The sequence below is a fragment of the Eutrema salsugineum genome, unplaced genomic scaffold (genome assembly GCF_000478725.1).
Source record: "Eutrema salsugineum unplaced genomic scaffold, Eutsalg1_0 scaffold_11, whole genome shotgun sequence".
In the NCBI taxonomy this organism is placed as follows: domain Eukaryota; kingdom Viridiplantae; phylum Streptophyta; class Magnoliopsida; order Brassicales; family Brassicaceae; genus Eutrema; species Eutrema salsugineum.
Genome location: NW_006256901.1, coordinates 2394806 through 2412066, shown reverse-complemented (window position 1 = coordinate 2412066; position 17261 = coordinate 2394806). Strand labels below are relative to the sequence as shown.

The window sequence follows — 17261 nt, the reverse complement described above, 5'->3', positions numbered from 1 at the left end:
TTAGGCTCGAACTACCCGCTATAGTGCTAATGTTTGCGGTTTTGATTACTAAATTTATGAAGTAATTCTTGTCTTTTAGAATGGTGTGGCTCGATCCACTATCCACAATGATATCCATATTGTCTTGCATATCTTTATTAAACAAGAATTATAATTCAATAACATGCAAAAATGAGATGTAAATAAAACATTACTCCATAAATTAAAATGTAAAAGCAAAAGGTTTTAAAAATCCAAAGTAAAGACAATAAATCCCAAAAAACAAAAGATAAAAGTTTAAGGAGTAATGAAAAACAAATTCAGATTTTTGAGATCAATCAAGGAGGTCGGAGAGCTCATAATCCATGCCATCAATCTTATCATCCTTTGAGTCATTTTCATTGACTTGATGAACCAGGTTAGCCTCATGATTATCTTTCCCATACTTCTGGTAGAGCTCAGCAAGATATTTGGGAGTACGGCAGATCTTGACCCAATGATTAGTCATTCCGCATCTTGAGCAAGGAGTTGGTCTAGATGAACTGCCTCTTTGGGTCGGTTTGTTGATACCACGACCCTTACCCCGACCAAAACTGAGGTTAGGTCGGTTATCTTGGTTCGGTCTACCGCGTCCTTTGCCGCGCAGTCCATGTCCATTTCCACGTCCACGTCCACGATCTGAGGATCTGTTACGTTGGACGAAGTTGGACTCTTTTCTGGTTCCTTCTGGCAATGGGGCTGATCCTGGAGGCCGCATGGCACTGTTCCTCAACAGAAGCTGATTGTTCTTCTCAGCAAGCAGTAAGCAAGATATCAAATCCTCATAGGTGCTATGATTCATGGCACGGTATTGTTGTTGGAGAACAACATTGGGAGTACCAAAAGTAGAGAATGTTTTCTCTAGCATATCCTTATCAGTGACCTCCTCGCCACATAGTTTTATGAGTGCAACTATCCGAAAGAGTTTGGAATTGAATTCTTCGACGGATTTGAAATCTTCGAACCGTAGGTTCTTCCAGTCGAACTTGGCTTGGGGCAGTATGACCGTTTTCTGATGGTCATATCGCTTTTTCAGTGCCACCCAAAGTTCGAGTGGATCCTCAAGAGTGAGGTATTGTTGCTTGAGAGACTCAGCGAGGTGATGGCGGATAATAAATATCGCCGAGTACCGTTCTGTTTGAGTCGCGGTGTTGGGATCTTTGATGCATTCACCCAGACTTTTTGAGTTGAGGTAGATCTTGGTGTCAAGGTTTAGTTAAATAATTTATGTTAAATAATCAATAGTATGAGACTATGATCATTGGAATAAGGGATTTAAGGTATTCTTGGGAAAACTTTCCATTTCAGGAAACTTGCTATTTTAGGAAACTTGCTATATAAGGGAACTCTAAAATCGAACCTTAGGGTTTATAGCCTAGCCGGTTTACTAGGGTTTCCAAATTTAGCTCTAATAGATAAACATTGGTTTTTTTTTTTTTTTTTTTTTTTTTTTTTTTTTTTTAAGGGTTTAGGGTTTAGGCAATCTAGAGATCGGATTGATCGATTAAACAACAAAACCGGTTAAATTAGATTTAATTTTGGAAACCGGTTATTAGGGTTATTAATCGGTTAAGGGATTAAACTAAACGGATTTGCTAGGGTTTAATTTTTATTAGGAAAAACCGATCGGTTTAAACTTAAACCTTATCGATTTAGGATTAGAATTTATCAGTTTATAAACGGTTTAGGTGGATCGATTGGTTTAGAGTTTAAGGGATCGATTGGTTTAGGATTTAGGAGCTTGCATGGACCGATTTTAGGGTTTTCAAGGATCGGATCTAAGATAAATAACCGATCGGTTTAGGATTTAAACAAAGCATTAGGGTTTAGGTTTTATATGATAAAGCCGATTAGGAAAAATAAAACCAATTAGGGTTTTGACAAGAAGAAAGAGGATCGGTTTGTTTGCGGTTTTGATTACTAAATTTATGAAGTAATTCTTGTCTTTTAGAATGGTGTGGCTCGATCCACTATCCACAATGATATCCATATTGTCTTGCATATCTTTTCGCCAAATGGATTTCTGACCGGCTTATGATCTGGGAGCTAAAGACCACAGATATCTACTGGAAACTCCTGAGAATGATGGCCAGAAGGGAGGACGAACAGCTGCTACAATGGAGGAACCACCGCTTGGAAAGAATCACCCGCTAAGGTGGGACAGCGCCGATTGTTTTGAGTCTTGAGGGCGCGTCTGGTGTCGGATTGAGGAGCGGTTTTCACCACTAGATTCTTCTCTTCCAGGGCTTCAAAATGATATGTAGATCGCCTTCTAACTCCTTGTATTTTGAGAGATATGATCGTTTGAAGTTGAGCTTCGTGCTGATAACGTATTAAGGGAAAAAACTCTTATCTTATTGTTTCCATAAGCAGTGTATATATACATTACATAACTAATGTATCAGAAACCCTAATGGGCCATGAGAAATTAACCTGATGGTTAATGGGCCGGTTATTAGAAGTCCATTTGTTTATAACACATGAAACTAAATCAATTTAATTATTGTTTAAAGATTGGGGTTTCACTTAAATCGGTTTGAACCGGTTAATGTATTTGACCATATAAAATGGCAGAATACCAAAAAAAAAAGGGGGAGGGGAGGTTTGAGCAGCAACATTTGTCGTTACACCAATATATAAATTAATTTGTAGTCTTAATCACTCCACTCTACTACCGAAAGCAAAAGCTGCTCTTCTCAGAACTGATCATTCTCTTTGCTGAAGCATGCCCAACGATCCTTTCCATCTGCAAATAAACCATCACATTGGATTCAGATAACAACACTTAACATATCAGAAACTCACTCATCAGATTGGTGCTACTGAGAGAGCCAACTCTTATTTAGGGGGCATATATATATCAACAATACTCTCTGTGAGATATTCCTCTGTGATTGATCTCTAAGAGAATATATCACTGTTTATGGCTCTCATTAGTGTTTTAAAAAACAATCAAAAGATTGTAAAATGAGAGTTATTTAGTTACCTTGAGCTGATCAAATCGACAAAAGAGCGCAGTGGACATCATGTCATGTGATTCTTCAAGCATGTTCATTATCTGCAAGTTAAACCTAGAAATAATGAGATCCGACTGTCTTAATTCTCCTTGATAATTATGCCTTGTGTCGCAAGTAAGATGCTCTTAAGTCAAACCTGAGGGTAAAACTCCTTCCGTTCCGGAAGAGAATAGAAAATCAACTTCTTTATGCCGCGGATCTGAAACCCGAGAAGCCAGAAATTGATCAAGAATTGTATTTATAAAATAAAAACTAATCAAAAGATCAAAGATAATAAATAACCTTGTATCTCCAATAGAAGTATGCTCTCTCAGTGTAAATTATGATCTTTTTGTTCCCTTCAAAAAACTCTTGTCGTGCTTTGGATTTACCCTCTTTTTCTGTATATCTGAAAACGAGAGTCAATATATTGATAAATACAGATAACTATAAGACAGCAACTTCAGAATAGGGGAAAAAAGAATTTGGTCTCACTCTCCAAGAACACAGAAAGAGGCATTCTGCGACTTCAAAAAGCTTCTTAGCATGACGAGCTCGAAGTAAGAATTCATAAAGATCATTACTCCTCCCTACAAACAGGATTATATGGCAAATTAAAGTATGGGTACATATCAAAATAGTTCACCCTTTGAATGATGGGAGTACCTGAGCAGAATCTTTAATCTTTGGGAATATCTAAACCAAAAAGAAGAATGAAATCAGAAAATATTGTATTGACCCTAGTTTCAGTGGTTACGGAAACAAGAAATGAACTAGACCTTTTTGGTAAAATATTCAAGACGTGCATCGTTAGCATGGTCCACGGAGTCTGCATCGAATCTTCCATAAATCTGCTCGACAGGGAGCAATACTTCCTGAAGAACACCTTTGTATTCACACGCAAGCTTCATCTGCATTGATTCAACTAAAAGTGTGATGCATGGGACAATTTTAATTCAAATATTCATATCATAGAATGTTGTTTCTAAAGTGACTTAAATCTGATAATCTATGCTGTGGAACCCTTTCTGAGCAAGTAGAGGAATGTTAACAGGACAAAGGCATTGATAGAGCATATAATATACTAAACAATAGAAAAAAATTCCCACCTTTCCTTTATAGTTCAAGCAATGGTGATTGAATAGAGCATTGATATCTGAAATGAAATAATTTTTGAGTTAGTACGAGTTTAGGAACTTCACCATAGTCAAGGGTTATGGAGAATATAGCAAAAACGAAGACTTTATATGAAAACAACACCTGTGGTTAAATAAGAGCTTAGAACTATTGACTGCCGATAGAACCGTGCATGTCCATCGAGATACCTAAACATAAGACAATTTTTATCGAGATTCTTACAAGTAGTTGGGGATCTTGGAACACATAAAACGTATTATAGAGAAGAATGAAAAACTTTATGAAGTCAGAAGAAGTACTTACAATGGCCGGATTCGCATGACATTGGTACCATGTTGTTTTGATGGCAATCTGTTTAAGTGGTCGACGACTGTTTCAAGGAACCGCCAATTCTGAAACATCAATATAATGAAGAATATAAGAAAGAAGTCATAATAATAATCCATCTTTGCAAACTCTCACAAAACATATACCTGCATAGATATTATGTCTGCATGATCGATAACCAAAACCTGCATCCACATGTCAAATGAAAATATCAGTAATTTCAGAATAGACCAGGTTTCAGAGATATAACGACAGTAGACTAATTATATATGTATATATATATATATATAATATCTTCTTTACGCAATGATAAAACAAATACCTCGATTGAGGAAAGATAATCAACATCCAGGTCCTTGTTTTCTTCTGCTAGACCAATGGCCTAGAAAGAGTGAAAAGTGATAAGAGACTGAATCGATCAAGAGGATTTACACAACTAAAATTATAACTTGCAAAAGAGTACCTACCATAAGTAACTTGAGAGGGGAAGCAATAATGATGTCCGAGGAATAGAAATCACCATACAGCCTAATGCTCTTCCTAGAATCAACAAGAGATCGACACAAGTCTCAGCCAACAACCAAATTACAAACAGGAAGCATGCACTGCAATGTGAATGATGTAGGCTAAAGATAATGTACCTTGTATGCTTAATGCCCAACATAAAACAATCATCATTGTTCCCCTCACCAAAAAGGGTTTGCCAATCACAAGGCTTTGAAGGCTTTCGAGTTATTGAGTTCCCATCACACTCATCAGAATCGTCTTCACATCCAAACTCAGCATTAAACCGGTCAAGGTGTTCTACATTTACCTGATATCAATAAATGTCATTAGAAGAGAACATAGGCAACTCAAGACATAATCAGCAAATGACTTAAATAATTTCATGAGTTTGTATACCCTTTGAGATTCTGGAGTTAGTTGTATGAGCCTCTTAACAACGCGAAAGGCTATACTCCTGAATGGTAGTAGGATAAGTACCTGGGTATATACAATAAACGTAAGACCAATTTGGCAAAATGCGAACAACAACAGATTTGAAACTCATAAAGCACAAAAGGAGAAGGGGGTCACACCTTTGGACGAGTAAATCCTTGGTCTAAAAACCTACCATTGGAAAGAATTTCCTCTTCGGACAACGTCTCTCTATGCTTGGAAATTATGCTTTCATTCGTGTTGACAAGATCTCTAGTTCTAAAAATGTGATTCAACTGCATATTGAACAAAAATGAATTCAAGAAATCTTGGAGAAAAGCAATCATGAAATGGCTTTATAAGAAGGAATAAAAAGTGTGCACACACAGAATGCATAATGTATGCGTCCATGGCACTTGAGTCTTCGTTAAGGCCTCCATTATAAAAGGGTCTCTTGTTAGAATGCAAAATATCCTGATAGCTGTTGCCTAGAAAATTAATATTATAATCAATGACAGAGCCATAATAATACAAAAGAATTTGAGAAAAAAGGTCTGATCATACTTACAAATGGAGAATAGTCTTCTCCTTTTAGATGAGTTGAAATCTTTTCCTCCAGATTTATCGTATAATTGAAGCCAGTGCTTAAATAACTTTGGCTTGAGTCCGTATGTTGCATCACTCTGGACACATACATCAAGAAAATTTTGTCTTGTTCCTTTCCACATGCAATTTGGTATGTCAATGGCAGGTGCTTCCCATTTAAACTTCCAGTTGCCTTTTGGTAAAGTTTCCACTTCTTGACTTGATAATTTGTGACTAAGGTGATCACTAAATGCACTAGTAAATGAAGAAGAAGCATCTACAGAAGATTGGCCATCGGTATTCAACTCTTGCTCCTCCTCATCCGTTTCACAATCCTCGAAATCTTCTTCTTCCTCACTATGATAATCATTCTTCTCCTTCTCTGTGTTCTCAGTATGATCTCCAAGATTTTCCTGATCAGCCCCTTTACAAGAAGTATGATTAAGATCACCAATAGTCTGAACAACCATGTCATCTCGTTCCTCTTCTTCGTCATCGTCATCATCTCCTTCTGTGTCGCTTTTACCTTCCTCCTCTCTCTGCCTGTTAAACGATTTGCAAGAAACTTAAAAGATAACAAAATTTGAAAAGAGTTTAAGGATAAAGTTCCACAGAGGAACAAGAATGTAACCACTATAACAGAGAGTTCCAGATTTCAGCAAACTAAATATTTTGAACTTGTTAACACATTGTACAAAAGTACCTTCTTTTGTTCATATCAGCAACAACCTTGTTAGATAAACCGAGAGATGCCAGTAAATTATTGTACGTTGTTGGTTCTCTGTAAATCGATGATGAATCTACAATACACAAATGATTTTTATTTTGAGTTGCGGAAACAATCTGTGAATCACTTGCAAAAAATAACCATGACGACGAACTAATTAAGATACCTAGATACTCAGTCGGAGGATTGTAAACAAGAGTTTTACACTTCTTGTTCGTATCCTGTTTCTTGTCCAAATTTTCCCGTGGCATGTGCCTCTTCAGCACTCGAGTAGAGTTTGGAGCCATCGAGGGAAGCTAAGTGCCACACAGAGACTAATTCAAACTGTCTCCGAAATTAGGGATTTATATCTTTGTTTTGTTTTTTTTTTTTTTTTTTTTTTGAGAAAAAGGGGTTTAAAAAAAAAAAGTCGGTTTTATGTACTGTACCTTCCATGGAAAAAAGGAAAGTTGCATTTTTTTTTTGTTTTCTTTCTTTTTGTTTTTTAACGAATGTTTACATAATCATAATGCAAAGCATCATATATTACATATGGTACGTAGAAATGATGGAAATAGAGATCATTAGAGGGAATTTGAGATTTTGCCAATGCATCTGCTACTCTATTTCATTTCCTGTTGATCCAAGTGAAATGAACTTCTTCAAATCTTTGTTGCCAGAATTTGACCTCTCTTATCCAATTATAAAGGCTAAAGTTTAACCTTTTCCCCTTAAGTAGCTCCACAACCGATTGGTTATTGCCTTCAAAATTTATCCTTTTTAATCCCTTGCTCCAACAATGTTGCATAGCCATAATTAATTCACGGTTCAATTGCTCGGTTGACTTTGCATCCTCTGGCTTGACTTGATCCACAATACTGTCCTCTTTCATTTCTTAAAATCCAGCCGGCTTTGGCTGGGATATCTTGACTATAGAAAGATCCATCATAGTTGCACTTGGTAAAACCTTGTGGCGGCTTTCCCCATCTTTCTGAATTGCCCTCCGTTTGTCTTGGTGTTCTAAGATCCGACAGTGTTTATGAAATTTGTGACTCAATATTCAACCACTCAGCAGTGTCTTGTTTTGCAAGTCTTAAGGTTTGGCGCCAAGGAATTTATTGTTGTTGGTACAGCAAAGAGTTTCTGCTTTTCCATAGTCTCCATAGGGTCCATAATGGTAAATGTTTGAGGGCAGATAGGGCTGTGATGATATTACATGAGAGGCAAACTTCTATCTTTGATTCAAGACTTTCCCCATGGTCCAGCAGAATTCGGTTTGACATTCCAGAGTTTCGCCACACCCTTTGGTCATAGTCACAGTCAAAACACAGATGTTTAGCCGTTTCTTCTTCTTGAAAGCATCTTTTGCACACTGAATCAGGCGTGATGTGCCTCTGTTTTAGAGATTCTCCCATTCCCAAAGCATTAGAAAGTAATTTCCATAGGAAATGTTTTATTTTTAGGGCCGTTCTAATTTTCCATGCTTTGTTCTTTAGTAATACATCTCCTTGTGGTGGTCGTGGTGGCTCATTATCTGGCAAGTAAGTGCTAAGCCAATAACCGGATTTAACTGTATAAATTCCGTCTTCTGTATAATGCCACCCTAGTAGATCTTTCTTAGCAGTAGAAGTGATCCTTAAAGAGAGGATGATATTCACATCCTCATCTCGAAATAGAGCTCTAACCTGCTGTTCATTCCACCTTCCGTTTCTTTAATCAAAAAGATCGCTCATCAGTATAGACTCATCAATCTCGTGTCGTGGTTGAGGTGGACGTGGAGGATGAGTAGGCAGCCATGGATCTTTCCATATATTGATGAAAGAACCATCTCCAACAATGAATCTTACCCTTTTGCGAAGTAATTCTTTCCCCTGTAGTAGAGATTTCCAGCTACGAGTCCTTTCTTTTCCTTGTTGCATTAAGGAAATTACTTTCATTGAAATAACGTCCTTGTAAGACTTTTGCCGCCAGATGATAACATCGGATTTTGACCATTTTTATGGATCACTTTAATATCTTTTACAGGTGTTTTTACTCTATTTTTAAAGGTTTTCAAAGGATTTCTATGTTTCCAGATTTTAAAAGACTTTTCAGGTAATTTGGGATAAAGAGGCACAAATTGGAACAAAAAGACTCTTTTGGATAAATGCAGACCGTCAGAACTCTCATGGAGAGACGAAGACCTTCTCACCGTCTGATCACCCTCAAAATTGGACAACTTATAGAAGAATCAACCAGCTTTCAAATGCACTTGGTTTGGAGACATTCCAACGGTTGGATCTCAAGATATTCCATTAGCCCCGGAGCCACTCGAAGACGGCCAGCAAGTCACGCGACCGCGGCCAACAGCCTATTTCCTGTGGTCAGAAGCCTCCCGACCGCGGCCAACCACTAAATCCCCGCGGTTACGTCACTCCCGACCGCGACCATCAAGCTCCGAATTAAAGCCCATATTTCTGAAGCCCAAAGTCATTCTCAGCCTCAATTCCGGAACCCTAGAGACCATGGAGTATTGAAGACTATAAATACTTGTCATTTAGGTCGTTTTTAGAGAGCACCCTTCATTGTTTACAGAAACCCTTTTCCTTTAGCCGTTTTTATGCAATTTTTGTAGAAGATTTTGCAAGTCCGATTTCATCAATAGAGAAGATTTCTTCATCTCTTTTCTTTACTCTTTTTCATTACTTTTATTAAAACCAATGATGATGTCGACCTCAGCCATGTCTGAGTAGATCCCGAGTTGGGCTTAGGGTTCCCAAAAGGGGCTCTCATAATCGATTAAGACATCTAGGTTTATAGATATGGGATTTCGACCTGTTCTCTGTTTATTCTTGTTCTTATTGCATGTATGCTTGATTGATCACCTAGTATCTGATCTAGATAGTTAGTGTTGCGAAAGTTTTCATTAAGTATCAGCCCTAGAATGAAATAGGCGATTTTTCCGTAGGAGTGGAAACCTACCTGCGGCGAGATCGTGAGTATTGACGAGTTTTGTGCAGCTCTTGCGTTCTCTCCCTTCCAGGGCCAGAGTGGAAACCTACTGGTCAGGGTTGCGAGAAACAGTTGGTTATGATCACGACAGTGACGTAGTCATACCGCCGTACTCTAGCTCTAGAACCACCTATATATCGATATCCGTCAATCCCAAACTATCTACCCTAGTGTCAAAACCGATTATGATCCCTTAGAGTTCCCAAAAGCTCAGCATTTTTAGTCATAGTTTAAAAACCAATCGATTTTTATTTGCTTATTTAGATCTGCATTTCAATTGCCTTAGTTCGATATTTACTTGCTTTCCATTCGATTTTTCTACTTGCTTTCTAGGATAGATTTATTTGCTTTCTTTAAGTTTTAGTTTAATTCGTGACAAACAACCAACCTTTAAAACCAATCTAGTCTAGACATAAAGTCAAAAACCGTAGAAGAATACCAGGCACACAAATCTCTGTGGATTCGATCCCTAAATACTACAACTGATTAGCTGTGCACTTGCGGCTTTCATTTGTTTTTGTTAAGGGTAAAACTTGTTCCCTCACGCAGTTGACACGCATCAAGTTTTTGGCGCTGTTGCCGGGGATTTGTTTCGCTGCCTTTTGCTATTTTTCTTGTTTTAACTTCTGTTCTAGACACCTGATCTCTAGTTTTTTCTTAAAGTTTTTCTGAATTATCTTTCCCTTCTTTTGTTTCTTTCTGAATTGCATGAATACCAGGCGCAGACCTGTAGAAAACATTCCAATTCTAGACGAGATAGACAGACACGAAAGAGAACTTCGAAGACTTAGACGAACACAAGGAATGGCCAACGACGACCAGCCTGGAGATCCTATTAACCGAGCTTTAAATATGGACCAAGATGGGTCCGAACATGGAGAAAATGAAGAGAATGATCACAGAGGAGGTGATCATGCTCGACAAGATGGAGAGGAGGATGAGGTTCCTCCAAGAAACCACCAGAACCGCGAGAGAGAAGAACGTGAAGACCTTGAAGCACCCATCAATGCAGCCGATGGTGACCAACAAGGGATGCAGCCGAATGGGCGCGTTAACCGCCCTGTTCAGCAAGCAATTCAACACCAAAGACAAGCCAGAAACCATCGCATAGCTGATTTTGATGCACCTACTCAAAATTTTCAGAACCGATCTGCAATTCAAGTCCCATTTCCGAACCGGAATGAGTTTGAAGTCAAGCCTCAAATCATCTCGTTGGTGAAACAAAACCAATTCCATGGAATTCCTTCTGAACACCCAATGGACCATATCAAGCTCTTTGAAGAAATCTGCAGCATGATGAGAACAAACCAAGTTCCACCAGACTATTTAAAGTGTAAGTTGTTCCCTTTTTCATTAGCAGATAAAGCTCACCGTTGGTTGAAATCTTTGCCTGCAGGATCGATTACTAATTGGGAAGAATGTAAAACTGCTTTCTTGAACCACTTCTATACTAAGTCAAGGTTGAATCAGTTGAGAACAAAGATCTCAAACTTTCAACAAGGGCCAAGTGAATCTTTCTATGAAGCCTGGGAACATTTCAAGGAGTATGAATGTGATTGCCCTCACTATGGATTTCATGGATCAAGCCTGCTAAGCACATTTTACCGAGGTTTGCAACCAAAATACAAACTTTCACTTGATACAGCTAGCAATGGAGATTTTGGACAAAAGACGATAGCCCAAGGAAGAGCTCTCATCGAAAATTTGGCTCAAGCCAATAGCAATGATTGTCCTGAATACGATCGATCGACGAAGCAAACCGGTATAGACAACAAGAAGATAATCGAGTTGAAGAACATGATGAGCCAGCTTCTGAAGAGCAACAATTGCCCATGCTTGTGAGACCAACAATGGCGCAGAAGATGGAGGACCTAGTGATATCGATCACATTAATCAAGCCTTTCAAGAAGAAGATGTGAACTATGTAGGAGCACTTGTGCCATATCAAAATCGCTCCAACAATGGTTTCAACAACAACTTCCGGAATGCAAATTACAACAATCTCTCTTACCGAAATCCAAATGTGGAGAATCCTCAAGATCAGTACTACCCACCTCAGCAAAAATCCTTCCAAAACAAGTTTCAAGGTGGAAACTTCAGAGGAACAGTACCATATCAACCGCGACAGCCATATAACTACCAAGGTACGGGTTTTAACAATCAATTTGTACAACAGCAGGGAGTCACGACGAACCAGCTAGCTTCACAAATCGGTAGATTTGAACAGTCCATCCAGCAGCTTGTTATGACGAACAAAAAAGCATCTAAAGACGTGAACGTGAAAGTCGACTGCATGTACAATGATCTGAACGGTAAGTTCGAATCTTTATCTTCGCACGTCAAAAAGCTAGACGTACAAGTCGCCCAAACAGCCGAGTCTATGAAGAGGCAAAGTGGAGTTCTTCCAGGAAGAGTTGAAGATAATCCTAAGAGGTTTTGCAACGCCATAACCACATTGCCCGAAGAAGAGGCCAGAACCGATGGAAAGAAAGAAGAAACCCCAATCTTTGTACCACTGTAAAAAGATGTCGATGCCAAGCAGCCACCATTTAAGGTATCTGAACGATCACCGTTTCAAAGGCTTACAAAAGCCGATGATCCGGGACGTTTTGTTTTCCAATGTTTCATTTCAGGAATCAAGTTTACAGACTGCCTGTGCGATTCCGGAGCCAATGTCAACATCATGTCAAAGACATTTGCCAAGAAATTGGGCATAAAAACCTTAAGGACATCGACGGTTAAGGTTATCTTTGGAGATTCATCTCAAAAAGATACTGAAGGGGCGATTCATGATCTACAAGTTCTAGTGGGAGATAAGATTGTTCCAGCTGATTTCCAAGTCCTGGAGATGGATAAAGACAAGGAGAGGCCACTCATTTTCGGGAGACCATTCCTAGCTACCGTAGGGGCAGTAATCGATCACGCAAACCGGCATGCTGTTTTCCTCAATGTGGATCGCAGAAGGTACTACCCGACTATCTTAGACGATTTTCCAAGCAAAGGAAACAGGCCAAAAGAGTAAGAAAAGGAGAAGCCGAAAGCTTTTGCAAAGATCAAGATCATCATTCCACCGGATGCAACAGAAACTAGTGAGGACCAAATCCAGGAGCTGATCGAAAACACAAAAAGGGTTTTAAACAATGTTAACGTCCGGAAGAAGAGTAAAGGGAAGAAGACGGCTCCTCAAGGAGAAGAAGTAAAACCTCCAGCTACCGGAAGTGATAAGGGCACATCAAGTGGAGTGCCATTCAAATCAGCCTGATTCTTCATGCCTACGTCGAGCTAAACGACTTAAAACAAAAGCGTTTAATGGGAGGCAACCCATTTAGGTACTCTTTCTTTTAGTTTTCTTTTCCTTTTTACAATTTTATGCTTTCTTTTTCTTTTAAGTTTCAGATATTTCATAAAACAAAAAAAAGAAACAAAAAAAAATCAGAAAATTAGAAAAACCAAGAAGAAAAGGATAGGTTTTTAGCTGCTCGGCCCGACAAAGACCTAAAAGTTGGACGAAGGCCGGAGGAGGAAGAGCCGCGGTCACGACCAACCGACCCGCGGCCAAGGGAGCATTGACCGCGGCACCGTGAACGTGACCGCGGCCGAGCCCTCAATCACCGCGGTCGCGCGTCTCCTGAGCGTGGCCGTTGGTCGTTGAGGTGACGACGCGGATTTCCGCCGCTTTTCGAAGTTACCTGGTGTTTCCCGGTGTTACCTGGTGTTTCCCGGTGAATCCCGGTGATTCCCGGAGCATTCCCGGTAAAGCATGTTAAGATTCTCCGTAAGTTTTAAACTTTCCTTATTTGCAAGACAAGAAAGGTAAGTTCCCGTAAACTTAAAAATTTCCCGAAAATTTTCCATTTTTGCCACAAAAACGCTTTTTAAAGAAAAGAAACATGCTTTTTGGATCAAAACTCCTTTTTCTCTTCTCTTCCAAAAGACTTGGAGATCTAGGAGATAGAATACATTTTTCAATTCTTAAGTTTTTTAAGAGGTTCTTGGCCCAAACCTCACTCTTTTTCAAAACTGATTTCAATTCTGCCATCAAATCTCTCTTTCCAGCAAGGTATGAACCTCAAACTCGCCATTTTTAATTGATTTTAAAACTTAGGGTTTTTCTTAAAAGGCCCAAATCTCTGTTTATTGATGGTGGAAATAGCTTAAGAGCGATAGATTATCCTTTTAGGTTATCTAAAACTCGTTTTTAACACCTAGCTTAAAAGGAATTGAGATTTTTGAAATTTAGATTCTACATGCTTTATAAAAATCGAATTTGGAACAGCAAAATTGATGAATCTGATTAAGTCTTGTGTGATTAGTGATTAGTATTGGGTAATCTTTAGATTTTACATGGAAATTGCTCATAAAAACCGATTTTTAGAAAATTTCTATGTTGAGAACATCAAAAATCCGAATCTAGTCATGAACTACTTGATTTCTTTGATTTAATGTCAATTCTGCTTGCTCATGGTTTTAATTAATCTCTTTATACTAATGTTAGTATAACTGATCTTAATGTGTTAAAATCAGCATCCATATTCACTCTTTTTCCAAGAATCATTTCGTTTTGCAAAAAAATGGAACAAACCAGATCCCGAAGAAGCCGTCGCACTGGTGACAGCTCTGGACATTCGCGATGATGCTACTCTAGGAGAGTACATGCTGAACCAAGCTAGACCGAGAAGAAGAAACTATGTGATGAGATTGCTCCAGCACTCAAGAGAAACACGAGCAGCTCCCGAGCCACCACAGATTCGATACATTGGCAGGGAGACAAACCCGAGAGTGGACTATGCAAGACGTTTCAAGAACTTGAACATCAAACCCACGCCTTGCATTGATTATCATACACTTGAGATGCTTGGAATAAGAGAGGATGTGATCTGGTACATCGATGCACTTAAGAGACCCTACATGAGGCTGAACCTTCTGACTTATCCTGAGCTAGTCCGCGAGTTCTTAGCAACTATTACACTCCACCACACGAAGAGGAGGAACCCCAGAGCATCAGATGGCATCCTGTCATTCTCTATCCGAGGACAGCCTTACTCGCTCACCATTTCTGAGCTTTGCGAAGCTCTTAAGCTTCTATACACCGATGGCATTTACCTTGAAGATGAACCCGATCTTAACTTGTGGAGAGAGATGGGTCATGGAGTCTATGATAGCGGGAGATCCAAGTCAGCCCTTCTTACTCATCCAGCAGTGAGAGTTGTGCACAAACTCTTAGCACACACGATTTTCTCTAGAGCCAACATGGGATGCGTTTTGAAGACTGAGCTCATTACACTTCAGATTCCGTTTATGGACGACCCACGACTTGCTTGCTTTGCCTGGATCATAGCACAGAACATGGTCAAGGTGAAGCATGATTTACATGGTTGCGAGGACGCTACTCCAGCTTACGGGAGTGCTATTACAGCGATACTACAGGCTGTAGGATTCGATTTCTCATCTGATGATCCACTTCCCGATGTCTGGTATGACCTACTTTATCTCTCTCGCGATCACACTATCTCTCGTGCCGCTTTTGATCCAGACAGGTTTGGTTACAAGTATTGCACTGGCAGTGAGGAGCACCGAGTCAGCTTGCCTTCACCATCAGTTCCGAGATTGTGTAACGGAGGACGTCCGCGATGGACTACGGAACCCGATGATTTTCTGCCATCTGTACCTCGTCTACCATTCACCATTGGCCAATACATAGTGGCCAAGGCAAAACGTGATGCAGCTGCGGCCCGTGCTCACTTTCAGTCATCTGTTTCGACCGGCCACACCTCATCATCTACATCATCGCACACACATTCTGATCTGGAGCACAGAGTTGAGAGACAGGGACGACGCTTTGAGCACATTGTCACCTTCCTACAGGAGCAGCACCAGTTCGCAGACGACACATCGGAGGATGAGTGATTGACCAGCACTCCATTACCATCACGGTTCTATCATCATTTTCTTTTCTTTTATCTTATTTTATTTTGCCTTTATTCACCATCTTCTCACCAACTTTTTCACACTGGGGACAGTGTGATTTAAGTCTGGGGGAGGATGTCTATCCGTACTAATCATTTTCTTGCTTTTGCTTTTAAATTTCAAGCACTTTTTAAAATTTAATATGTAACCTATTCGACATTAAGTATTTTTCAGGAATGTTTGACGCAAAACTATGATGATTTAGACCTGCACACTTCTACACTTCGCATGATAGCTCATTTGTGGTTAGCACTAGACTAGGCGGTAGCTAGAGTACTTGTACTACGAACTCCCACCAGAGAACTTCTATTCATGGAGATTCTTTCTGACAGGATATACTAGCTCATTTTATTTGACCTTAATATTGACATCTAATTTTCTCATCATTGATTTTAGGCAGGCATCGACATACACATCTAGGACGTCTTTTACCCTCACTTTTACCACTCTTTGTCGTCCTAGATAACCAGTTTATCCTTATCTGGTACCATACCCTAAACCCAAAACACTTGTTTTCAATCCTCATGCATTCTCTCTTTAGTTTATATCAGCAAATATGTGAAAAAACGTCGGAGAGAAGAGGAGCGACGCAGTTTTCAGTCACTCACAAACGAGACTGAATGGAATTGGGAAGGAAGAGTATCAGAAACCTCATAAAGCTTTACAAGACAGATATTAACTGGTAATTTCGTGCTCTCTAAGACTCTATATCTAAAGGTGTTCCCTTTCTTCAAAAAAAAAAAAAAACGAATGAAAAGAGAGAGGAAAACAAAAAGCCTAATGAGTCTTAGATTGACAAAATTTGTGGAGCAACAAGCAACCACTATTCGTTTAAGGAGCTATGGTTTTGAAAGATTTACAAATAAGTCTGGGGGAGTTAGGAGAGAACCTGAGGAAGAAGACCAGGAATCTATGGCAAGAAGAAAGTGACTGAAAACTGTGGATACCTACAGCTTCACTCTCTCTTGCGGTTTTGCATAATATCCTGCATCCTCCAGATCTTCAGGTAACCCGTAAACACTTTAAGCCTTATCCCTAGAATTATCCTTTTGACACCTAGCCTAGGTTGCCTTGCCTAGACTTTCTTTGATGAGAACCACCGAGATTTTTAATGAATGTTAAGAGCTAGTTGACTGGAAGTTAGATCTTAGTGCATAGATTTCCGCATGACGGATTAACGGACTAGTTATGCCTGTATTGCTAGTGAGAATTTTCTATGCTATTCCCGATTGATGCATACTGATCGATATTGGTCTAGAAGTTTGGTCTCTGAGATTTTGTTTAGTTCCTGCGTTTTCAAACCTCTCGCCGAGATTTAGCCTTTGTTTTGTTTGAAGACAAACAAAAGACTAAGTCTGGGGGAGTTGATAACACCGGATTTTGACCATTTTTATGGATCACTTTAATATCTTTTACAGGTGTTTTTACTCCATTTTCAAAGGTTTTCAAAGGATTTCTATGTTTCCGGATTTTAAAAGACTTTTCAGGTAATTTGGGATAAAGAGGCACTAATTGGAACAAAAGCCTCTTTTGGATTAATGCAGACCGTCAGAACTCTCATGGAGAGATGAAGACCTTCTCACCGTCTGATCACCCTCAAAATTGGACAACTTATA

The 17261-nt window shown here is 39.3% G+C and overlaps 1 protein-coding gene and 1 non-coding gene across 2 annotated transcripts; both read right to left on the bottom strand.

Moving 5' to 3' along the window:
* Positions 1-313: 313 nt before the first annotated feature.
* Positions 314-6995, bottom strand: LOC18026297 (U3 small nucleolar RNA-associated protein 25). Its single transcript, XM_024160423.1, has 21 exons — positions 6875-6995; positions 6685-6781; positions 5965-6524; positions 5784-5884; positions 5558-5692; positions 5382-5462; positions 5120-5292; positions 4946-5018; positions 4801-4860; positions 4625-4663; positions 4455-4543; positions 4275-4339; positions 4124-4170; positions 3794-3925; positions 3681-3710; positions 3510-3604; positions 3318-3423; positions 3172-3234; positions 3005-3076; positions 2694-2764; positions 314-1196 (listed from the first exon to the last, which is right to left on the bottom strand). The coding sequence occupies exons 1-21, from the start codon at positions 6993-6995 to the stop codon at positions 314-316; spliced, it is 3093 nt and encodes a 1030-aa protein (XP_024016191.1).
* Positions 6996-11146: 4151 nt separating this feature from the next.
* On the bottom strand, positions 11147-11252 carry LOC112090073. Its single transcript, XR_002901432.1, has one exon. It is a non-coding gene; the product is annotated as a small nucleolar RNA R71 (small nucleolar RNA).
* Positions 11253-17261: the final 6009 nt, after the last annotated feature.